Genomic DNA, 24,276 nt, shown 5'->3' with positions numbered 1-24,276 from the left:
ACTGAGGGCAGAGAAAAAATTTGGATTGGTTAGGACAGACAATTTGGACCTCACACTTGAGTGAAAGTCTTCCCATGATTCCTTAAAGGTCTCTGTTCAGCTGTTATGGTGAGGGAGATGAGAAATGCCAGCAACGAAGCAGAAATGGCAATGTATAAGCTAATATGCTTTATATTGCTTGTTGTTTTGTAACTTGTTTTTCCCTTTTTACAAAAGATGGCCCTTTTTAGGAATGTAATACTGAAGCAGGAAGGAAAAAAGACATTTACAAACTGGAAAATTTACATTGTTTTTGAATGAAGAACTGTAATGCTTCTCTGATTAATGCATCAAATGTCATGTGTAATATGAAATGGGACCCTTGCAGGAATTAACCCACAGTTTAGCGCATTTCAGGTTATTGTTTTGGTTTTAAGTGTTAATGTTGATCTGCTAGCACTGGATTTGTTAAGTAACAACTGTTTGAGAACATGTTTGCTGAACTGCATAACATGATGTTAAGTCAGCTTGTTTTGTCTAAAGTGGCCAAAATTAAAATACAAAATTGAATGCAACTTCAATGAATTTGTAGGATTACAGGGAATTACTACAATTACTTTGATCCGTGTACATTATTGAGATGATGCACCAACAAAGACAAAGTAACAAATATGCGTTACGAAAACCGCCTGGGACACATCTTACTGGAAGAGAGCATTATACAAACACTTTGGTAATTAAAAATTGTTTTCCTGCTGTAGTCAACATCCATTCATACCAGAGGAGACACTGAGATAAGTTAAACCTCATCCCACGCCTACCATTCGGTCCAACGCGAAGATAGTTATGGGCAAGGGCAAGTAGGAACAAGATTAATGTCACACCCTGAGGCAGAGTCTAAGGAGGGGAGAGCTGCAGTGAAGTTTAAAATAGCTCAGACTCGCCACATGTCAGTGTGTGGCAGAAAAAAGGCAAAAAGAAGCTGTTTGCCTACCCTGGAAGAACATTTATCTGCAAAAGAGTGAGAGAGACTCACTATCCATCACTGAGTTTGTATTTTGAATGTCTGTAATAAGTTAATGAAAATAAGAATATTAAACAAAACACTTAATTAAGGAAATATTTTTGAAGCGCTGACCAGTGCTCAGCAAACATGAACTTTGTGCGTCAGAGCAGGACGTCGGACTCATCGCAGCCAACACATGAGCTGGGTCCTGATGATGCACATATCCTAAAGGTTTACTATTACATAAACACACTCCACATCACCAGCCTCCTCAACCGACGTTATGTCTCACCACCATAACTGCAGAAGAGCCATGCTGAAATTAGAGAAGCTTATGCATTAAATGGAGATATGCATCAGGGTCCTCAGCAGTGGTGACTCTTCTCTCTCTCTGCAGCTGACCTTTTCAGAGTGATGCAGTCTCTCACACACTGGATAGAGCCAGTTTTTTCACATCCATATTCACTAATGGAGTTCTCATCTGATTTATACAGTAACTGAACGGCCTTTGTCCTTATGCTGCAGCGCTTTCACACTTCAGCAAGTCAAGGAAGCGCCTATTCATTACATACTTGATGGAAGACAGGAATGATAATGTGAGCAGCTCAATAATTTATTGTTCATCCGAACAGCGATGATTACATAGGCATAGCCTGGCATATATGAAAGGCAGGAAGCAGAAAAAAAAAGTCATATGAATGTGTTTCGGGTGCCTGAATGTCTTTGATGGCTTCCTTTTAGCTCTGCTTTCAGGCTTCTCTTTAGCTGCTAAATGCTGCACTACTTTGAGTGGCTAGTTAACGTCACTTGTCTGCTGTTTGGTGCTGGCCAGGTTGTGTGCAATTGGTTTTAAACTTCCAGCCGTGCATGTGTGCGTGTGAGATGTAGATGAACATATCATGAGCCGTGTAAGTGTTACTCTAATTTCCCATGCTCCTGAGACAAACAGTAGTGAGGAAGTGGCTCATTGGTCAAAGGCTCTAAGGTCTCATCTCAAATATCCCACGTGTATACACAAGCTCCCCTGGTGCCTGATCTATCTTCGTATTAAGGAGCCCTGCCAACCCCATAATGAACTACTATCTATCTATCTATCTATCTATCTATCTATCTATCTATCTATCTATCTATCTATCTATCTATCCGTCTATATGAACATATTTTGGTGCTTCAAGTGAAGAACTCAAGAACTCTGAGATGTTCATCATGTTCTTAGCATGTGTGCTTAGTGCAGTCAGAGCAATAAATCACTGACACTGTTAAAATTATCTTTTGTTTTTTTGTTTTAGGCAATTGTTATTTTGTTTTTTGATTCATGAGGTAATTTGACCCAAAAAGCTTGGAAATCATTTTTTGGCAGCATGTTAGTTATAAGAATCAGATATTCCAAAATAGGGCAAAATACACAAGAAGGGATGTCTTTGGAGGAATTAGCCACTAGTTCCAGAGAAATAATAGGCCCTCAGAGGTATCTTTTGCTTCTGAGGGAAACTTCTTTCCTCTCCTCTCTCAAGACCCCACAACCACACCGTTGGGAAGAACAGATGGACATGCTTTCACCATGTGTGATCGGATGAGGGGCGGTTAGGATGAGCCTTTGTAGGTGTGACTGTGTAGGTGGGGAGAGCAGGAGTATCATTTGAATACGTTCCTGTATGCATCTCGCCCTAAAGACACAAAGTGTCTCCATCCAAATAAAAGAACGAGTTCTTTCTGGGACACTGCAGTATTGCAGTCATCATACAAATGCCAGTGGACCTATGAAGATAATTTAAGGCAAAATCCTGAAGATTTTGCAACAAGAGGAAATGACACTCATCTAAAGCCACTACGAAGACCAGCAAGTACTTTCCCTGAGATAATAAACAATTGATTATATATAAAAACCAACAAGCACGACATGCATAATTATACAAAAATGTCTGGATTAAAAGCATGATAATTATGGGGTTTTCAACAAATAAATCCTGTAATTTTATTGTGGCTGTTCTTTACAGAATGCAGAAAATGGTGCATGCAGCCAACCATATCTGACCAGCCTGCTGTGTTCTTCTGCTCCTGTGGTTCATCTGAAGCTGTCAGAAAAAGGATGATTTTGTTAGACAAACAGTTTCACAGCATGTGAAACTGACTGCACTGTCTTTGGGTGGACACGCAAAAACTCGAACTTTACTGAAACACGACGACTCTCAGGAACTCACGTTGTGTTTCTGTTAAATTCTGAATGTTTTTACTGGGTCTCCAGCAGCGCCATTCAGTAGATTCCTGTGTAATGAAGTGAGGCATTCAAAGCCCAAAAGGCAACCCTGGGCAAGCTGGTGCTCCTTGTGTCTGAGGCCTCTCAGTCAGGTGGGGGTGATTTTCAGAAAAGTTCACTCTTATCGGATTGATGTATGTTGTTGTCCAATGCATGGTACAACACAAAACAACTCATTAGACTTATTTACAGTTGTTTTGGCATGTGGCTTCTTGTTTTATGATGTGCCCCTTTGGTGCAAATAAAAATATGCAATCAACATGGCTATGCAAGTAAACAGCATCCATGTGGAGTTGAGATACATCAGTAAATACTGAAAAATCTCTAAAGAGCACTTTATTCTCTGCTACACTGAGAAGCCACTGAGTGAGCTTTCCATGATTATGTCTGCAGACAATGGCACACACAGACGTGGAAAAATTCTTCAGACCCAAATGAATCAGACATTTTGTGGCCTTTCCTAAACATTTTTTTCACCTCTTAACTTTAAACAAATTCTTTCTTTCTTTCTTTCTTTTTTTTGCATTCTTGCAGAGCAGTCTAAAAAGTTTGTAAAATATGTTTGAACCTGAAATGAACTCTTTTGTCATTGTATAAAGTTGTGTTTTGTATGCTACTGTAAATACAGTGAGTTATTCATAAAGCCTCAAAGGCACTTTTGTTGTTGCAGCTTTTTGTCATTACCAGAGAAAATTAGCACTGTTTACTTGAGATGTTTTAATATAAAATGGCCTTTAATCAGCGTGCCTCGCTGTTTTGTTTTGCTGTGTTGCACGTGTGAGCGGGCTTGCCTCCTCGCATCCACTCGCTCTCCTGTGCCGTCTCTTCTCTCTGGCTCCTTTCCATTCATTAGAGTTCCTCCATTTAGCCAACTCAGGTGTAAATCCTAGCAGCCCAGCTCCAGGTTTTATGGCATAGCTAATAGTCCTACAGCTGCACCTGTCCCTACTGGCATGCTGTCCGACTGTGTGTGTTACATACCTGCAAGTACACACAGGCATGCATGGGCAATGTACAGTTTGGTCTCAAATATGTGCTTTTAACATGTTGCTAAAATATTACATGTTTTTTTCTGTTCTTTCTGTCATGCCTATATGCACACATGTTGGAGTCTTTGTCTCACTGCACCACCGGTCAAAGAGGACCTTGGACACAAAGCACCAGTGTGTGTATGAACAAAGAGAGGTATTGTGTACATTAGCACATCATTTTACAGCAGAGTCCTTCTACTGTTTAGACATAAGGTGACAGTAAAATAAGGAATTTCATATGCCTGACTGGTGATGATGGAAACTGGTGAGGCTCCCTCAAGTCATTTGTATATTCTTCCTTTTCACTTAATAGTATTGTAATTTTGCACGTTTAAAATGTGCAGTGTGTTTTTCCTCCTCGAGGCAAGGTCTGCAGCGTTAAACCTTAATTTCCCCAGCAGCAGTCTGGCCAGTCTTGTGGAGAAGTGGAAAATCATTTTTGCAGTCACAGCTGCAGCTACAGACTGTGACTTGAGATGTTTGTAGTGGTGGGAGCACAGCTGGTTTACATTGATGAGGGCTGACCACAGGACTGTAGAGGCTGTTCAGATGAGGCTCAGCGGAGCAGGGGAGTGTTTTAATTTCAGTAGAATTAACAGGGAATGAGCGGTAAAAACACATACGTAATGCAGGGTCAACTACTTTAAGTTGATTGCCAGCTTTTACTTTGAAGAGTCTGACCTGGCAGCGTAGTATAATTATTTTTTGTTTAAGTTGCTGATATGAAGTCATGCTTATTTTAGTGGAAAACTACATCACTGCTCATTAAACAAATAGTTGAAAGGAGTTGTTTCCTGTGGCCTTAAGCAGGTCTGCTCTTGGATTTTAAATTCTACAGGTTGTTGTTGTTATAGGATTAATATTTAAGCCCCTACATCTCTTAATTGTTTGTTGAAGTGGAGTCAGGGATGAAGTGGCTGGATTTTAAATATTCATTCTCTACTCTGGGACTTCTCTGGCTGCTACATTCATTCTCCCCACTCCAGGGAGTCACTGCTGCGAGGGCGATACTGCTTTTCACTGACTGAGACACCCAGAGGTAATGTGAGCGCGGTGCAGCTCTGCAGTATAAAAGCAGCCAGCGGCAGCCAGTAGCAGCAAAAGACACGCTTGTGCAATGTTACAAGGAGGCTGCTTGTTCTCAGAGAGGACTTTCAACATAGCTGCAGAATGAGGAAATACTTAAGGTGCAGAAGTGTGCTTACTTTGGTACAACACAAGAGGATATGAAGAACAGCTTGGATTCATTTATTTTAAGTATCTTCAGTTATGAGTAACTGTCAAAGTCAAAGTGATCCTGATCATCTCCATGGACTTTTTATTTCAAAGGTAAGGTAGATACAGAACCCAAATGTATGCCCTGAAGCTATTATTCCTCAACATTCACTTTTTTATTATGTTGAAATGTTAAGTGATGTTGATTTTATGGCAACATTTACCATTTGGATTTACTGAGACTGTCGAAGGATGTACCCACAAATTTGGAAAACGCTCTGATATCAATTATGAAAATAGTTTTAAGGGAAATGCTAATTTAAACTGGTTTGGTCACAATTCTATCGTGCTTGTAACAATATATGAATTAATTATTAATCATCAGACTACTAAATACTAAACATTGTGCCAGGAAAAAATGTTAAACATTTTAAAAATTAAGAAAAATATAGGACTATAACAATCAGGCTTTGGTAAAGAAAAAAAATAGCCAATATGTGCAAAGAATTCAGCATCACAATGGTGTTGTTCTTGGCTCTAAGAACAAGCCCAATGTTTCCCTCACTGACGCTAATGACAATCAACAACAATTCCTGCTTTCCAAGTCTGATTTAACGCAAACAATATCAACTGAATGTATGCAAATAAATGTTAAAATTTTTCCCAGCATTTTGCATGTTTGCAAACATGCGAGGTCGCATGGTAACTTTACTTTTAGAGGAATGTGTTCACTGTCAACAGAAACTGTCAGAACTTGTCCAGACTTTGTGTTGCCTCTTGTGAGGAGAAAGGAAAAGTGAGGCTCTGCACTTAAACCTCATTGAGGTCTCACTACTAATTTGTTGTGTCTTAAAGTTGAGTCACTTGAATCTGAGGCAGTAGAGATGACAGTAAGGAAACAACTGGAGTTCAACCCAAGTGTGATGTTGATGTAGAATTTAAAAACCCGAAACTTTTTAATGAAGGGTATAAAAGTGGAGGAGTGGTGCTATATGTATTTTATTGTCATTTGACATGGCTAATGGTTACATAAAACTAGGTCGATAACATCAGGGGTCATGCAACTCAGCCACTGTGTTGGTTCTAGGACGCACAATCAGACATGAAGCTCACCTTATACATAAGTTGTTATGTCATCTGATTTGATTGATTTTTAATTTGCAAATTTGAATCCGTACGGTTCCAGGTTCAAATCCCGGTCTGGGCCCTTCTGTGTGGAGTTTGCATGTTCTCCCTGTGCCTGCGTGGGTTTTCTCCGGGTTCTCCGGCTTCCTCCCACAATACCAAAAACATGCACATTGGGTTAATTAGCTACTCTACATTGCCTCTAGGTGTGAGTGTGTGGTTGTCTGTCTTTGTGTGTTGGCCCTGCGATTGACTGGCGACCAGTCCAGGGTGTACTCCGCCTCTCGCACGTAGTCAGCTGGGATAGTCTCCAGCTCCCCCGCGACCCTGACGGATAAGCGGTATAGAAAATGGATGGATGGATGAATCCGTATGGGGCAATTATTATTTATTATGTTATAGTCTAAAACAATACCAAGTTAGACTGGGGCTTATGATTTAAAAGGTTGAGTCAGTTGAGATAGTGGGAAATCAAAGGGAAGGTGAAACAAAAGAGTTAAGCTCCCTCCTCATGCCAATAACTTTCATACAGTCCCTATCACTCAGCATGCTGATCCAGTCTCTTTCTTTTTCAGTATCTTCTTACCCAGAGGAACAACATCAGGCACGGAGCCCAGAGGTGATGCTGGAGATGCAGCACTACAACTCCTCGGGCACAGTTGCCCCCTTTTCCCACTCTAACCACACCGCCATGGTGCAAGCGCCCAAGGTGGAGTTCATAGCATATAATGCCACCCGTACACCAAACAATCCCACAGCTGCCGGCCTCACCATGACTCTGGGCATTCTTTTCAATGTGGTGGCCCTCATTATTCTCGTCAAGGCTTACAACCGCTTCCGTCGGCGGTCAAAGGCTACCTTTCTCCTCTTTGCCAGCTCTCTGGTGGCAACAGATCTGGCTGGACATGTTATCCCTGGAGCCCTTGTACTGAAGAGATACTCAGAAAGCACTGGTTCCACAGCTGATTCTGTTTCCAGCTTTCAAGGCAACCCTGCAGATCCGGATGCCTCTTGTCAATTTCTGGGAGGGTGCATGGTGTTCTTTGGGCTGTGTCCTCTCTTCCTGGGATGCGCCATGGCTGCTGAGCGCTGTCTAGGTGTCACCAAGCCTCTGCTGCATGCTCGTTTGGTGACCACAGCACGGACAAAGATGGCACTGACCCTAATCTGGCTGCTGGCTTTATGTGTAGCCCTTTTACCCTTCTTCCGCCTGGGTGCCTACACTTACCAGTACCCAGGGACGTGGTGCTTCATCAGGGTGATGGAGGGTACCAGAGGAACAGATCTGGCCTTTGTGGTGCTCTTCTCTGGACTGGCTTTGAGCTCTCTGGCTCTGGCCTTTGTGTGCAACACCATCAGTGGGCTCACACTAGTGAGAGCCCGGCTAAAGAAAAGGTCCTGCGCCCAGCGCCGCTCCGCCAGGTCTCATGACACTGAGATGGTGGTTCAGCTGGTTGGCATCATGGTCACCTCCTGCATCTGCTGGAGCCCCCTGCTGGTGAGTGCTGGATAAATGATATAACAACACACATTAATCGTATTTTAGAAAGTATTTTAGAGAGTATTTTAGTATCACTAAATGTCATTAGGGTAATATTTGAATTGTGTTTGATTTCCCAAATCATTGCGTGGTGACACAGAAAATTATTTAAAATTTTAGGAAATCATAAACACTGTTAAATACTCCATACTCCATACGTTTATTTGACCCTTTATAATGCCTGTGTTTTTGAATTAAGATAAATTTCAACACACCTTTATAAATATTTAGAGAATAGTTCAAAATTCTCTTCATGCCTCCAAAGTTCAATACTGTGAAACAAATGAACTGTTACTTATCTTTTCACAGATTTTATTTTAATAAAATTTATGTTTGCTCAAAGAAGGTTGGAATGAGTTTATAAATTTAAATTTTTGAGTTTAAAATTACAATTTATAGGGCTAATACTCTACAACAGATTAAGGATTTGAATAATCTGTTGTGTTATGTGCTTCTGACTGTAAAAACTAAGAAGGGAAGAAGCATTCAACTTTGCATCACATCACAAGTGTTCAACACTGCAGGAAACAGGAAGTTTCACTAGAATCTGATGTGACAAAAGTCTCAGCACTGAATTTCAAAATGTTGTCTCTACAACGCATCAGAAAAAAATATAACCTTAATTCACATGACTGAGTACTGACAGTGTGCTGTCCATGACAGTATTAACACTGGGAGGAGTTTGTGATTAGACTGAACTTGTGGCTTTAGCAGCTACTTCAGCAGTTTATTTTGCTTGATTACTACACAGTATTTTAAAACCCCTTAACATGCAGTTTCCCTTCCCGATAACAGTAAATTGACTTTAAGGCTCATAAATATCATCTTATTCCACACTGTCTCAATATCTCAATGCTGAATATTTTGTATATTCAGTATAAACAGCAGCTGGTATGTTTTGACACAAGTAAGTGCACACAAAGGAAAAGAAGAGGCATTTGAAAGTTCTTATTTAACTGCAGAGATACAGCAACAGTTGACTGAGCTGTATCATGCCACTCCAAGTAGCCCAGATTCTCCAAGGTGTGAGTTTGAAAATGAAGTAATGCAGTTATAACCTACTTGCATATTTGCTAGTTTGAGATTATTGCAGGATAAAAAGTTGTTTTGTTTTCTTTTTCAGGTCTTTGGGCTAATGTCAGTCACACAGTCCTACAATGGCTCTCTGAGCAGTGACAGAGACACTTACAGGCGCCTGATGATGACAGGTGTCAGGATGGCAACCTGTAACCAGATCCTGGACCCATGGGTCTACATCCTGCTGCGACGCGCCATCCTCAGGAAGATCTACCGCATCACTAAAAAGCAGGCCAGCCTCAAGGGGAGCACGTTACGCTCCATTCGCTGGGATGTCAGCTCGCTTCAGAACTCTGAGAAAAACAGTGTTAATAAGATTTAATGGGACTTGTAGAGGAAGAAATCAATGTAACAGCTATCACTTTTAAAGGGATGCTCTGTCACCTGCCAGCTGGATCACCGCTGAACCCAGCAGTCTATCATCTGGATTAAAATTCAATATTTAAATTGTCCCAGTGAAAAGATTCTTGGCTGGTAGGAACGACAGTCACCCTGGTTTATGTGTATGAAGTGTTATGTGTTGTGATTCAAAGTGGTTAAAGATGGAAATGTTCCAGATCTGAAATATCAATGACCAGTTACAGTTATGTGTTGGGTTGCTGTATGTTATAAACTGCTAACGGTGAATGCAGCATGACCGTATAAAGGACCTGTTTGCATGACAGTCTGTCCTCTATGAGAGCAGATGTAAATGAAAAAGATTTTGTCAGTTGGAGTATAATGTGTTAACTTCTTTGTTGACGTGAAGACTGTATCTAGTTTAAAGCAAACATCTCAACTCAAAGGTTTTGTCTGCAAGTGTAGTTTTGTTCTCTGACATAATGTAAAAGTCAATGACTTGCGGAAATGCTCCCATAAGAGAGCAAAATAAAAGGCTGTGTTTTTACCTCAGCTTGAAGATGTGAAAAACACCCTACGTGTGTCCATTGTAGCTATGACATAAATGTGAATGTGTGTCTTTATTGTGTGTTTGTGTATGTATCTGCAGTATTTCCCCGCAGTGCCTGGGGACTGAAGTGAAGTTATGTGTTGAAAAAGCTATTTGGATGTGATAGTTGTTTAGAAAAGGGATTTTGAGGTCACACAATAAATGGTTATCTGCTTATGTTTCAATTAATTCTGGTTTGTATTTGATGTCATATTTTTGCAGTTTTGTTGAGATAAGATAATGTTAGCGATATTCAGCTATGTTCTGACTGAGTGAGGCAAAGCGTCAGCTTTGTTGGAAAATACTGGGACTCGTCCAAAGGTAATAAAATCCACCTACCAACATCTCTAAAGATTACTAATTCAAGAGTTGTTTATTTGATTCCATCCCCAAACCAAAGTCTGATATCTTTGACTAATTAGTCTTATTTTATTCGTGTAAAGTCTCATTTAGTAATGTAGACTCATGTTAGTTCTTTGTAGTTCCTTTGAAAAAAGGAGTATGGCATGCCATTATGTGCTTTTATCTGAATCAGAATAAGAGTATGAGTCTTTTCTCTCTCAAAATAAGACACAAAAGGCACTAAATACTCAATTCTGTTATTAAGCTGCCAGTGATTCTCCAAAGCAAGTCACTCCACTATGGTTACAATATTCTGTATTATTATTCATGGGGTCTCAAACGGTCAACGGTAAACAGAAGAAAATCGGAGTCCCATCATGTATCGTAAAGAGTTGTCACGATGTGATTTTCAAAGCAAACCCCAAAGAATATTGACACAAACGTCCCAATTCAAGGCCACAATTAGTAGTCACGCCCCCAGTTCGGTGCCTCCTTTTTTCCGATTGGCTACCGTTGCAGTCACATGCAGGTTTCGTCCAATGAGCATAATCGTTTTTATTGTCGAGGCGTTACCATTTGCATTCGTGCTGTTGCTGAGACTGGGAGCTATCGTGCAGCACCGTCCGTTAGCAGTAACGTCACCCCGGTCAGTAAGAAGTTTTTGTTATTTCCCTTGCCCTTACCATTGGTGATATTATGTAATAGGTGGGCACTGAACGCCAAGAGACGTGGCGAGGCTTGTTAGTGTATTTAAGCCTCTTTATTTGTATATGCTTCATAAATATATACCTTTGGCTTTATTCGGCTAAGCTAGCGTGCTAAATGCTAACTGTGGCTGAGCATTCAATGGGGTCTCGGTCTCCTCGACCATTTTGGTGTCTGTGAGACAACAGATCAATATTTAAAGTACAATAACAACTTTTTGTTAAGTTTCTCTACGTCTGATTGGTTATTCGGTTGTTGATCATCTTAGGTAGGTGATGGTTATTGTGTTTTTTGATGGGTTTACAAGTTGGCACGGCTTAACGTTAAACGATGAGTGAACCGTTTTTTGTGGGGGTTGTTAGCTAAGCTAGGTATTAGCTGCCGTCGCTAGTCAGGCTCTGTGTTAAAATGGCGTCTGTTTTTAAATTTCCCCGATGGAGCTGTGGGGTTCGGGTCTCATGAGTGTTTGGCAACATCTTTACAAGTCACCCTTCCTTTTGAAACAAACGTCTTGAGTAATTGCATGAACAGGTGTCAGGGTATCTCGTAGGTCTTTGATTCGTGCTGTACTTCAGTAGCCTGTTGAATGAAATATTAAAAAAAAAAAACAAATTGGGCAATGCTTTTATGCTCGTTATAGTTGCACTTCATTTGCCTGAACTGCAACTGGAAACTTTGCCATGCTTGTAAAGCTGTGAATTATCTCAAGACGTTTGCACTAGAGTGCGTGATTACCGTGGGCGTGTCACTATTCATCTTTCATCAGTTCGTCATATCGTTGCAGTTGCTCAGCTGCAGTCATACCCCGAGCATTTAAGATATTTAGGATCGGTCATTTACCCGTGGAGAAATTTGGTTTGACCTTGTAATGAAAATTTTCAGAAGTAGGATTTTTTTCACTGTGTACTGTAAAACACAACACTTTTATCATGTTTTGTAATCACAGCTCAAGTACCCTAATTTTGTTCCACATGTCAGCAGATCTGTAAATGGTGAGAGCTCACTCCCTGTCTGTCCTCCCTGTGTCAATAACAACACATTGCAGGGGCTGCAGGGAAGATAAGGAGGTTCAAACCAAACTATTATCTCTTCAGATGTTGTTTTTGTTCTACACAGACAGGACCACATATAACAATGATAGATAAAGTGACTCTACGTGAAAACTACGTGTTTTTGTTCATTACAAAGTCCCATTCATTGGCTCATCTAATGCTTGAAAGTACAGTGGATCCATAAAATTGTCACTACATCCTCTACTCAGTGAGTGGTCATTTCTAGTAGCATTTGCTGTCCTGTCTGTTTAGTTATTTTTATGATCATGCTTTTGCCTACTCGAAATACGAATATCTGCATCTTGAAGTAGTCAGTGTGCTTAAAGTCAGATATATTACAATGAAAAACATTTCTGCCTGTGAAAGTAGGTTTGTGTTCAGTCCCTGAGGCATGTGTTGTTTTCCCAACAATCCTCCTCTGTTGCTGCAGCTGGTGTCTGCTGTCCGTCACAGGGAATCTTCAGTGATTCTGTGTGAAGTATTTTTACCCTGTTCAGTGTTATCAGCCATGGAAATATTCACAGAACATATTTCATATCAACAGACCATTTATCTCAAAATCAGCTGCACTTAAACACGTGGTGAACTTTGAATTCTGCTTATTGCGCTATGTTAAAATGTGTGTGTGTGTGTGTGGTTGTTTTGCCTTGTAGAGACGGACTGCAGCATTGTCATCTGCTGCAAAGAAGCTCTTTTTAAACAGTCATTCACTGGATATTGGAGTCACCACAGCCTTCAGAATAACAATGGTAATGACTAAATTTCACTCAAGTCTTAATTTTATTTGAAATTATCCATCTCTGTGTGGTGCATTGATATGTCTGACAACAGGCAGGCAGCTAAGGCACAGGGCACCCTGGCCTTTTTGTTAAATGTCACTGTTAACAGGATAAATAAATGTGTCACATCTAATTTAAGTCACAGGACTGATGCCAGCTTTTTGTTACTCCGATTTGCCTGGGGCTTTCGGAACACACACTGCAGCTTCCACATCACCACTCTCCTCTAAATTGGCTCTGGCTGCCTGTGCACACACTTGGCTTGTGTAATCAGTGGCGTTGGAAGCTTGGCCTAGACATGAGACCTTGCTGTTTACTGTTTTTTTTTTTTTAATTAATCAAAGACAAGCGAATGACAGAGAAAGTATGTCTTTAATCTTAATAAATGCTTCTTCCAGGTTCAGTAAAACCTTGTCCATAAAGTAGAATTAATGAAGTAAGTTGGGTAACTGTTCTGAGTAAAACCTGGAACATTTTCAAATCTGCAACATGTACTGAAGTTCAAAGAGCTACTCTGGGTTTCATTCAATCTAGTAATCCTTCTTTGTGACCCAGGCCTCTGATGTATAAATAATGATGATCTGTTGTTTTAATTCTCCTCGCCAAACTCACAGTGAGGTGTTGATTCATTATCAAAACTAGATGCTAGGTTTTGCTGTGCACTGTAACAGACACTCCTGAGTGCTTCTGATATTCACTGAGACTAGGATGTCACACATTAGAGTATGTTTTATGGTGTAATCAGTTTGCTGTTGTATGCAATCAATTTAGTCAGCATGAACCTTTCTGGTATTTCTTCTCAATTAATGATCTTCCCTGTTTTCACTTCTAGCCTCCCCCGATGCGCCACCGCTCCATGCGCGTCTTCATGAATGATGACCGTCATGTCATGGCCAAACACTCTCTCATCTACCCAACTCAGGAGGAACTGGAAAGTGTACAGAACATGGTATCCCACACAGAGCGGGCCCTCAAAGCCGTCTCTGATTGGCTGGATAAACAGGAGAAGGGAACCTCCAAGTCTGACTCTGATGGCACAGACACTGATAAGGAGAGGTGAGGCGATGTCATTCCTTGTTGGTATTAAACTAAGCAGTGGGGCAAGAAGTATTTCACTTCTTTGTCTCGTCTAACCACCTCTCACTTATTGTCTTACTCGTAATTCACCCCCGTGTCTGCTGTGTCTCTTGACAGCGAGCACAAAGATCAGGCCACCCGCTCTTTGCGTGGTGTAATGAGGGTAGGCCTGGTTGCCAAGGGCCTGCTGTTAAAGGGGGACCTGGACCTGGAGCTGGTGCTCCTCTGTAAAGACAAACCTACCATCAGTCTGCTGAAGAAAGTGTCTGAAAACCTTGTTACGCAGCTCAAGGTGAGAGCGTGGCTCTGGCTACAGATATTGGTGTTTGAGGCTATAATAAACAATATGTATGTGCCACTATCCTCTGTTTTTAGCATGAAATCATGAACACATTCAAAGCCAGGATGAAAAACACAGGTTTTAGAAAAAGCCAAAAATGTGCTGGTTCAAGTTTCTCACATGTGAATATTTCCCTTTTTTCTTACTTTGTCTTCTATGCACGTTGTTGCATTTTATTCCAGGATGTTCCTCAATTTTCACTACAACAGGTTATAAGCCAAACAGTCAGCTCAGAAAATAATAATCTTCTGGTTAAACAAATCATGCTTTGCTGTTCTTCAGGCTACAGAAGAAAAGTATGTGGTGACCCAGCACATCCGTGAGGCCAGCATTGTCATCAAGAACACCAAGGAGCCCCCTCTCACCCTCACCATTCATCTGACATCCCCTGTGGTCCGTGAGGAGTTAGAGAGGGCTGCGGCTGGAGGTAAGCTTCACGAGGACCTCAAGTGTTTTGTTTTGTTTTTTTTTTATTTTTAATGATGCCACTCCTCCAGCACGGAGGCCAGGCAAACAACCAGGCTAGAAACATATTGTTTATTGGGCCTTCAATGGAGCTAGGAGACAAGAATGCACTGTCACATAATGAAACTGCGCTATGCTTATAGCTCTCTAGACACTCTCATAGTTCCATGTAATGTAATTGTACATTTTTGATGGCCCAATATACAGTATAGGGCAGGTAGTTCACTGACTGCTGAAGACATGGCTTTCTCTCCCCCCCTGCCCCCCATTCCCCACCTTAATGATCAAGGTCACCAATGAAATGAAGGCTCACTGAGAATTTAATCAAATACAAAAAGAGAGACCACTTTGTTTGCATGTGTTTTATCATTGATGATGAACGGTTTGCATTGCAGCAAAAATGAGTAGCAAAACATTAAACTGTCCTTGGTTGTTAGACCCAACAGTTGGCCATTGACTGTCTCTGATGTTCCTTAGCAGGGAAGACTCAGGGTCACAGATAACGACAAGGGGCGCTGCATGTATGTCCAACTACAGTCAAAATCCAGGGGATCGGCCCCTGTTTTTAGGTAGTGGTAGACACCATCTGTCTTGAGGTATGTGTGTAATCATTAAGCTCAATTGTAGCTATACAAGAAGAGAGCAAGATGTCCAGTAGTTGACATTCTTTGAGAGCATTCAGCTGTAGTGAGGATCTCAGTTTAAGCAGATGTTGAACCTTGACCTTATCTGTAGCCCCGTGCTAACACCGATGCCCAGTTTGGGTCTTTTTTTGTTTAATTAATTTATTTATTTTAAGCCATCAGTTTTGCTGCAGTGTGGACTTGTTTTGATACCCACCTTTTGTGCATCTGATAACTTCTGCCTGTGGTTCCAATTCTGATTCTCTCTGTCAAGCCTTCTAGTTTGTCAATTTTTAGGGACGCTGGACCTTTGACCAACTGGCCGCTCTCTGTCTCGGAAGGGGCAAAGTGCAGTGTACCCAGTATAAGGGGCAGAGGGGAGGGGCTCTACCTCCTGTCACCACCACCACCACATTTATGTTGAAGCAAGCCAGCTAACCTCCCATTTGATAAAACCAATTTCCCTTAATTAACACACATTTATATGTTAGGGATAAAAAAAACAAAACAAAAAAAAACAAAAAACAAGAACAATAAGATTTTTTTACAAAGTCAAGTTATAACCCGTTTAACATTGCTGTCGTTCTGGCGGGTGTAATGTCTAATCGTGTGCTGGGCTGTGCAAAACCATCTTAACTGGGAGGTTGAAAGCGTTCAGTGGTTCTGCAGTGGAGCGGTCCCCCTCCCCTTTCCCTTCCTGCCTGTGGTTTGGGAAGGCTGCCTGTGTTCCCCCTGGCCGGCTGACAGAACTCCCCTTGGTCAAACTGTACCTTGTCTTCTTATTCCACCTGCCAATAGAATCGCTTTCAGTCAACGATCCCCCGGATGTTCTGGACAGGCAGAAATGCCTAACAGCCTTGGCGTCCCTCCGCCACGCTAAGTGGTTTCAGGTTTGGATCTTGTCTTTATTTGCCTCTAAAACAGAAGTAGTTTTGAGTTTTTGGTTTGATGCTGTATGTTCTTTTGTCTTTTATTTGGGCGTTCCATGTGTTGTTGTTTTTTTTTTCTTTGTTTACTCCTTTTGAAGTGTACTTCCTGTAGTAATACTTGATGATTTGGATGTTTGTTTCATAGGAAACCTTTGTCATTACACTGTTGTAGAGTTGCTTTGCTCACTTAACAGGTTCCACTGCAAGGTCAATGCTGCTTATTAGTGCCAGAGTTCATTAGTCTCCCTCACAGCTGCTTAACTCAATCCGCAAAACCAAATCAGGACTAATACACCATGTTTCCAGGTGCAATATTTCTATAATGTCAGTGTTGTTGTGAGTGAGTTGTTGTTATTTTCACATTTTTGCTACTTGTAGAGCACTTCCTGCTGCCCCATTCTGTAGTTTTGAAGAGGAAATGTTATTCGTACTGAACCATGGTAATAATACTTCATTACTGTGGCCTGTGTCGTCTTCGGCTTTCACACTGTAACAATCGGTGCTCCATCTCTGCAGCCTCTGTAGAGTATGTGGTCTCAACTTTTCCTGCTCTCTGGCTGTTTCTGTTCCTGTGTGCCACAAAGTCAACGGGAATATTGCACCTTGTAGTTTTTTGCCATGGACATAACCCTAATTAATGACAATGCACAGCGTTTTTTAAGTCGTTCACATGGGTCTCACATTAGTTTCTTTATCTACTTATTGCTTCCTGAATTGAATTCATATGCATGTTTTTCCCCCACAAACAGAGAGGTTTTATGTCTGATAATTATACCATCAATCATGTCGGCTATACTTACAGCAATGATCATAAGTGATCAAACATTATTCTATCATCCAATATTTCCAGACATTTCCATAATGACAAAGCTAAGCTGTTATAGTCTGTGTGGCTTCATTTTTATTTCCTTTCATTTATTTGGATGTTTATGCTGCTTTATGCCTCAGACAGTCTTCCTCTTTGACTAAGGCTGCTTGTCCTCCTCGTGCCCTTCCCCTCCCCCTCCTCCTTGCTTGTGTCTGCAGGCCAGAGCCAACGGGCTGCGCTCCTGTGTCATCGTCATCCGGATCCTAAGGGACCTGTGTGCCCGCGTCCCCACGTGGGCTCCGCTCCGTGGCTGGGTGAGTGAAAGCCGCCTCTAAACTGCAGTGATATACTAAAGGCCTTTTCAAGCGCCAGTGATCACATCCTCTTTGAACTATTAAAGATGTTGAGAGTTGTTTTCTCAGTTGGCTTGGAATCCCACAGCTCTCTAAACTCTCTTCACTGCTCATTTCCCTTTTTCTTTGCTAAAGCTTTATCTGCCTGGGTCCAAAAAAACAAAACAAGCCACCATCACAGTTGCTAATATCAGAGATGCTGTCTCTTCTAAAGTCTCGCCATGGTAGTGACCAAGCTTAAAAATAGCATCCTCAGACAAACACTCTCTCTCTCTCCTGCTTTGCAGCCACTGGAGCTGATCTGTGAGAAAGCCATTGGCACAGGGAACCGGCCCATGGGGGCAGGAGAAGCTTTGCGAAGAGTTTTAGAGTGTCTGGCTTCAGGAATCCTCATGTCGGGTATGTATGTGGGGTCTCATCTCCAAATAATCCAGTTATTTGAATTTGAGTGTTGTTAATTTTCAGCTTGTCTTGTGTTTTCTAAGATGAATCTGAAACTGTTATATCCATCTCTTGTAGATAGTGCTGGAATCTCTGATCCATGTGAGAAGGAGGCCACAGACGCTATTGGTCACTTGGACCACCAGCAGAGAGAAGACATCACAGCAAGTGCACAAGTGAGTAAGATGAAAATCTGTGTGTGTTCACTGTTTAGTAAAAGGGAGATTGACACCCTGTCTCCTGTATGCTCAGCATGCCTTAAGGCTGTCCGCTTTTGGACAGCTTCACAAAGTGCTCGGAATGGATCCCCTTCCCTCTAAGATGCCCAAGAAACCTCGCAGTGAGACTCCTATTGATTACACAGGTAAACCATGCTAGCTTGCCTGTGAGATTCAACCAATCCACAATTGTCACAATATTTATTTTTGATTTCTGGTACAGATTCATTATAATAATACTTACAATAATTTCTTGTATTTTTGTTGCAAAATGCTGTGTATGTCTGTGTTGCAGTGCAAATCCCACCCAGTACGGCGTATGCCCCACCAATGAAAAGGCCCATTGAGGAAGAGGAGGGAACAGATGACAAGAGTCCAAACAAGAAGAAGAAAAAACTGCAGAAGAAATGTAAGTGCTCCTGTGTTTGTGTATTTGCTACAAGTTATTTAGCGTTCCTCCATCATAATGAACCCTATGAGCTTGTTAATGTACAAAAGGACTGGTCTGTCAGTCATTGAGTTAACAGAAAATAAGATTAGGATAATCAATTAATCGTTGTGAATTGAATATCTTTTTGAATCTTGGGCAAAATGAGCAGTTTGAAAATTTCACCTTAGAACTTTTTTGACACTATACAGACGGAAGTATTCATCCACTGAGTGAAGGGGAAAAAAACTGATATTTGCTGCCTTGTGTAAAGTCTGTTTCTCACTGTATGTCACACTGTCAGCTCCAGAGGAAAAGGCTGAGCCTCCCCAGGCTATGAATGCTCTAATGAGGCTCAATCAGCTGAAGCCAGGTCTCCAGTACAAACTGGTATCTCAGACTGGTCCAGTTCATGTTCCAGTCTTCACTATGGCTGTAGAAGTGGACGGCAAAACATTTGAGGCCTCTGGGCCATCCAAACGCACTGCCAAGCTACATGTAGCTGTAAAGGTGAGCACCACCTTCACAGGTATCATCTCAAACCCCACGGTTCATATCTATAATTGGATTTGTGTTTGACATTTTCTTGCCTTATTTGAATCGCAACAACTCTGTTTGATCCACTGCAGGTCCTCCAGGACATGGGGCTGCCCACAGGAGTGGAAGTAAAGACTGAGCCAGTGAAATCAGAGGAGACCATAGTAGCTGCCACTGTGGAAGAAGTGAAGCCAGTAATTGCACCCATTGAAACTACCACTGCTGCCACAGTAACAGCCAATGCAGATACCACTGATGCTATAGAGGTACAAAGCTGCTCTCTCTGTGTGTATGCGTGAGCAAGTGTTGATAATGTGAGTAAAACTGAGACTTTTTAGTGGTAATCGTTTTGGCTCAGATTTTACTGACTATCTCGCTTTCCTCTCAGACTGCTCGCCAACAGGGACCAATTCTGACTAAACACGGCAAGAACCCCGTGATGGAATTGAACGAGAAGCGTCGCGGCCTTAAGTATGAGCTCATCTCGGAGACGGGCGGCAGCCACGACAAACGCTTTGTGATGGAGGTGGAGATAGACGGTCAGAAGTTTCAGGGGACGGGCTCCAATAAGAAAGTGGCCAAGGCTTATGCTGCACTGGCTGCTTTGGAGTGGCTCTTCCGTGAGGGCTCTGTGGCTGATGCCACTAAAAAGAAAAAGGGACCACCCATGGTGAGCACCCAGTGAACACATTGGCATGCCAAAGATTTGTTTCAGGATCTTATTAAAATGAGATTAAATTGGTCAAAATACAGAGTAAAGGTAGAGAAAATTAGAATTTAAACTCCTTGTATAGTATAGAGTTTGAACGTAAATGAAACTGCCGCATCAGTTTATGAAGGCCTAAAACAGAAATCTGACTTGAGATATCTGCAGGTACAGTAAATAAGTAAACAATTTATACAATATTGGACATTGGAAAGTTGTATAGTTGAGTGCAGTGCATAATCTTAAATGCTTTGGGGAAGAACATTATTATGATGTATAATACAGTAATATAGAAACGTAATTGAAGACTGTAAATTGAATTAAAATAAATTAACTGTTCAAAATATGATTGATTGTTTACAGTACACGCGTGTTGTACTTTATACTATATATATGTTTAATATAGTATGTGCACTTATTGTTTAAATCAAAAATGGATGGTAAGTGAATGACAATGAACAATGACAATGAAAGAGTGGGAGAAATAAAGCTGATAAATGGCCTTTCAGTATTGATGAAAGTACAAATAACATATTTGCTTCCTTGTCTTCAGCACACCCCAGGCTTCGGTATGATGGGAGCCTCGGGAGACGCAGTTGCGCCCAGGGGCAGAGGGAGAGGAGGGCGAGGTCGTGGAAGGGGCAGGGGCTTCAATAATGGAGGAGGCTACGGCCAAGGAGGTAACGACACGCTTGCACTGTAGCAGACAAATTGTGTTTAGTGGTTAAAAAGTTAGTAGATGTGATTAAAATGATTATTAGGGTGTCCAGTCAGTGCATTAAACGTGTGTCATCCTTCCAGGTGGATTTGGAACATATGGTTACGGGAACAGTGCTAACTCAGGATACAGTGAGTATTCATTTCATCCATTATAGTCCCAGTTTGACTAAATATTTGTTCTTTGTCTGGGCTGTATGAAGGCTTTGATATGTCATGTGAGAAATCCAAACAAATGTCTCAGCAAGTGTGTGATGTTGTGTCCTGGAGCAGGCCGGTTCATCTGGCTAGGACTGTGACACAAACAGCTTTTGCCATTTCTTACCTGTGTTTTTAACTACCTAACGAGGACATGTGGCCCACTACACAAAACTGTTGCACTCCAGAGCAAACAGCAAACAAGACCACAGGATGATAAAAACATGTTGGGATGCTCCCACCTCAATGATTTTACATTTCTCTGCTTTAAGCCACAGGATTGAATCTGTTTTTTGACAAGCCCCACCCCCACCCTCCTCTTATGGGTACCCCTTTTCTTCTCTCTGGCAGCCTGTTCTGAGGACTGACCTACCTGAGCGTGACAGGAGCAGAGAAATCTAAAAAAAACAAAAACCCAACAGCTCAGTTTAAACATCATCTGACCATTGAGTCATTCAGCTGCTGCTTTAGTGGCAGGCAAAAAATTCCAAATAAACAAATCTAATTTTGATATTTTTTTTCCCTTCTCTGCCCTGTCTCACTCTTTAGGTGACTTTGTCTCAGACTGCTATGGCTACCATGAGTTTGCGACATAGAGCTTCCCCAGTCTTATAAAATAAAACAAAACAGTCCTGTAGAGAGGATAAAAGTGGACAAAATACTCAATAGTGTTCCAGCAGCATCATGAACTCCCTTCATCGCCAAGTCAACAACCCTGGGAATAAAGTGACAACAACACCTCCGCCCTGTCTTGCCAGTCCGCGTGTCATGTCCTGACACCCCGTGGAGACGATCTGCCACTGCATGCATGTAGCTTCCATAAGTCACGTTGTGTTCTCTCAACTTGCTGTGGATGTACCTGACCACCCGGAGCTCCCCAAACCGCAGGGCTGGGTTACTGTAGATTGCCTCTGTGTGTTGGACAGTGGGAGAGACAGGGCTTTGTTTCTGTCTTTTGGATCATGACTGAGTGAAGGCCTGTGGGAACCTGGACAACACACTTCCATTTTGGATTATTGTCAAGACTGCAACAGCCTGGTCTCTCTGTCTCCATACTGTTTTATGAGATGACAATACTGAGAAAATTGTTTTTATTTCGTTCTAATGCCTTTCTGTCACTTTCAATCATGATGAAGCTGTTTTCTATTTTCTGTTTTGCTTTTTAAAAATGGCTGCATTGTTTAGGTTGAATCTACTGTTCCTGTGTCATATCACACTGAATGCATGATGGTCTTACTTTTGTTTGGTAATCTGTAAAAGCATTAGGCGTTGAAGAACCGAGAAGCGGTTCAAACTACGTTTGCACACACAGACTGAGATGGAAAAGCTGATGTATGTTTGGGAAGTGAATACTTCTTGCTCTAGCTCTTTTTTATGCTTTTGTTTTTTTAAATAAATGTGGCATCACCATTCGTGACTGTGTTACTGCAAGGTCTGAATTAATTTCTGAGTGAAGGACAAGAACGAGTCTCATTACAAGCAGCACAGGTTTAAAATTTGTCAAGTCATGCCCATTTTAAGATTGTGCCTGCTGTTATTTCCCAGATTACTACAACAATGGTGGTACAAATGGAGGAGCTGGGGCATCAAGCAGCCCATCAGGTGGCCCTCCACCCAGCACTGCACCAGGATCAGCACAGAGCTCCTATGGTTCTTACTACCAGAATGATGGAGCCTACACTGCTACTTCTGCAGCCAAAACCCCCAAAAAGAAACCCCCCATGCACAAGGGAGGCAAGCCACCATTTCCAGGTCCACCAGGGGCCAACACTGGATCTGCAGGGGGTTACCAGTCCAGCAGCTCCCCAGGGCAGGGCTCCTATAACCAATATGGCCAGAGCTATGGGCAGGGAAAGAAGAATTTCAACCAGAACCAGGGGGGGACTGGTGGATACTCGTACAGCACTGCTTACCCGAGCCAGGTGACGGGAGGTACTGGAGGTAGCCAAGATTACAGTTATGAAGGTGAGTTAAAGGTTCACTTCTAAAATCATTTAAATACAGAATTTGATCATCACTTAAGCTTGTTATGTCACAGAACTCTTATTAAGCAAATTCTTCTAAATTATCTTTATGTGAACTTGTTTGATTAAATTGAGAAGCTTTATTTTGCTCTAATGACAAAACCTGAGCCAAATGACAAAACCTGTTTTATATGTTTTGATCAAAGTTTAAGGTGCTACACCACAAAGTATCTTCTATTCAATCATTTAGTGGAGCGTTTGAGACCGATAAATCTGTGAGATGTTGGTAGAGACCGATAACAGAGCTAAAAGAAAGTGAACATTGGACTTACTTTCACCTGGTGATGTGAAACTCTGCTCTAAGTGAAGGGTAACGCTGCTCTGTAGTTGCTGTATGAGTAAGTAAGAAATTGTTTTCTAACAAATTTAGCACATCAGTATACAGTATGTCAGCATTGTATGAAAAGCTCATTTCCACTGCCTCAAGCGGACATAAAGTTGCAGTTTTACCCCCCACTGATTGTCACTTTTTCCTTGTAGGTTTCAACAATCAGCCCAACTACAACTCACAGGGCGGAGGCAACCAGGGCTTCGGTGCCAACCACTCTCAGTACCACAATCCAGTGGGCTACGGCAGGGGAGATGGCAGCATGAATTACCAGTACAGATAGACTGTGTGACTCCGTCTGTGAATCATTGGCACCAAGCACCCTGCATCAGTGTCTCAAGCCAAAGAAGTGATAGACGGCTTGCCTGTGCTCTCTGCCTTTTCCATGTTTGCTTCTTATGTGCTTTTGGGTTTCTGTGTGGCACATGTGGGCACAAAAAGAGACTTCTGGACTTTGTCAGTGTCAGGGCTGAGTTTTGGCTGAATTTAGTGGTCTGTTTCAGTGGTCTGGTCAGTGCTTGTTCTTGTGTTTTTAGATTATTTGAATTTTTTTTTTTTTCTGCTACCAGTCCTCATCACCAAATATGTAGGCTGATGCTACAGATTACTCACTCACTCTGACCTGCTTTTCTTTCTTTTAAGTGTGTTGACAACATTCTTTCTCATGTGAAACTAGTAAAAATCTTGTAGTTTCAACTACAAAGGTTGTTGTATTTTTTGTAACAATTCAATAGACCAGAATAGTTTATTATTTTTGCCATTGCTTGTAATTTTGGCTTATTTTGTAATAGTGTAATAGTTATTTTAATAAATGGTTTTTGAGATTACTGGAAAATACATTTGCGTTCTGGTGTTATTTCCACATTTCTTTGTTTACTAGTGACTGATGTGGTTTAATGAATGATAATAATGCTAATAATAATGGTAGTCGGTTAACAAGAGATTTTTCACAACCTGGCAAGCCAAGATTATAGGATAGGAAAATAGGATGGAATTACATTTTATATAAAGACTTTAAATATAAATATTTAGTCTTAATTTTCACATAA

The 24,276-nt window shown here is 41.5% G+C and overlaps 2 protein-coding genes across 4 annotated transcripts; both read left to right on the top strand.

Annotated features, from left to right (window-relative positions):
• Positions 1–5,386: 5,386 nt before the first annotated feature.
• On the top strand, positions 5,387–10,843 carry LOC124073018 (prostaglandin E2 receptor EP1 subtype-like). The gene is made up of 3 exons (XM_046414895.1): positions 5,387–5,602; positions 7,189–8,111; positions 9,277–10,843. Exons 2-3 carry the CDS (start codon positions 7,236–7,238, stop codon positions 9,550–9,552), a joined length of 1,152 nt encoding a protein of 383 aa, XP_046270851.1. The 5' UTR covers positions 5,387–5,602; positions 7,189–7,235; the 3' UTR covers positions 9,553–10,843.
• Positions 10,844–11,001: 158 nt separating this feature from the next.
• On the top strand, positions 11,002–24,066 carry ilf3b (interleukin enhancer binding factor 3b). 3 transcript variants are annotated; one of them, XM_046414892.1, is made up of 18 exons: positions 11,002–11,146; positions 12,911–13,006; positions 13,869–14,092; positions 14,231–14,405; positions 14,736–14,880; positions 16,340–16,431; positions 17,497–17,592; positions 17,919–18,030; positions 18,151–18,248; positions 18,325–18,436; positions 18,586–18,699; positions 19,022–19,227; positions 19,347–19,520; positions 19,643–19,924; positions 20,514–20,640; positions 20,762–20,809; positions 22,421–22,840; positions 23,380–24,066. In XM_046414892.1, exons 1-18 carry the CDS (start codon positions 11,024–11,026, stop codon positions 23,508–23,510), a joined length of 2,775 nt encoding a protein of 924 aa, XP_046270848.1. In that variant the 5' UTR covers positions 11,002–11,023; the 3' UTR covers positions 23,511–24,066. The 3 variants fall into 3 exon arrangements, with proteins under 3 accessions (XP_046270848.1, XP_046270850.1, XP_046270849.1); XM_046414893.1 differs by lacking the exon at positions 11,002–11,146 and adding an exon at positions 11,210–11,473; XM_046414894.1 differs by lacking the exons at positions 22,421–22,840; positions 23,380–24,066 and adding an exon at positions 21,425–22,287.
• The last annotated feature ends 210 nt before the right edge of the window (positions 24,067–24,276 follow it).

The sequence above is a fragment of the Scatophagus argus genome, chromosome 16, assembly GCF_020382885.2.
Source record: "Scatophagus argus isolate fScaArg1 chromosome 16, fScaArg1.pri, whole genome shotgun sequence".
NCBI lineage: Eukaryota > Metazoa > Chordata > Actinopteri > Scatophagidae > Scatophagus > Scatophagus argus.
Note: the sequence above shows the minus strand (reverse complement) of the source record. Positions and strands in the feature narration are given on the sequence as shown.

Excerpts from the sequence above, each read along its gene's own strand:
- LOC124073018 (XM_046414895.1), top strand. The coding sequence starts at position 7,236 with ATGCTGGAGATGCAGCACTACAACTCCTCGGGCACAGTTGCCCCCTTT. Across the intron at positions 8,112-9,276 it reads TCTGCTGGAGCCCCCTGCTG|GTCTTTGGGCTAATGTCAGT; the intron begins GTGAGTGCTGGA and ends TTTCTTTTTCAG.
- ilf3b (XM_046414892.1), top strand. The coding sequence starts at position 11,024 with ATGCAGGTTTCGTCCAATGAGCATAATCGTTTTTATTGTCGAGGCGTT. Across the intron at positions 13,007-13,868 it reads CAGCCTTCAGAATAACAATG|CCTCCCCCGATGCGCCACCG; the intron begins GTAATGACTAAA and ends TTTCACTTCTAG. Across the intron at positions 14,406-14,735 it reads ACCTTGTTACGCAGCTCAAG|GCTACAGAAGAAAAGTATGT; the intron begins GTGAGAGCGTGG and ends GCTGTTCTTCAG.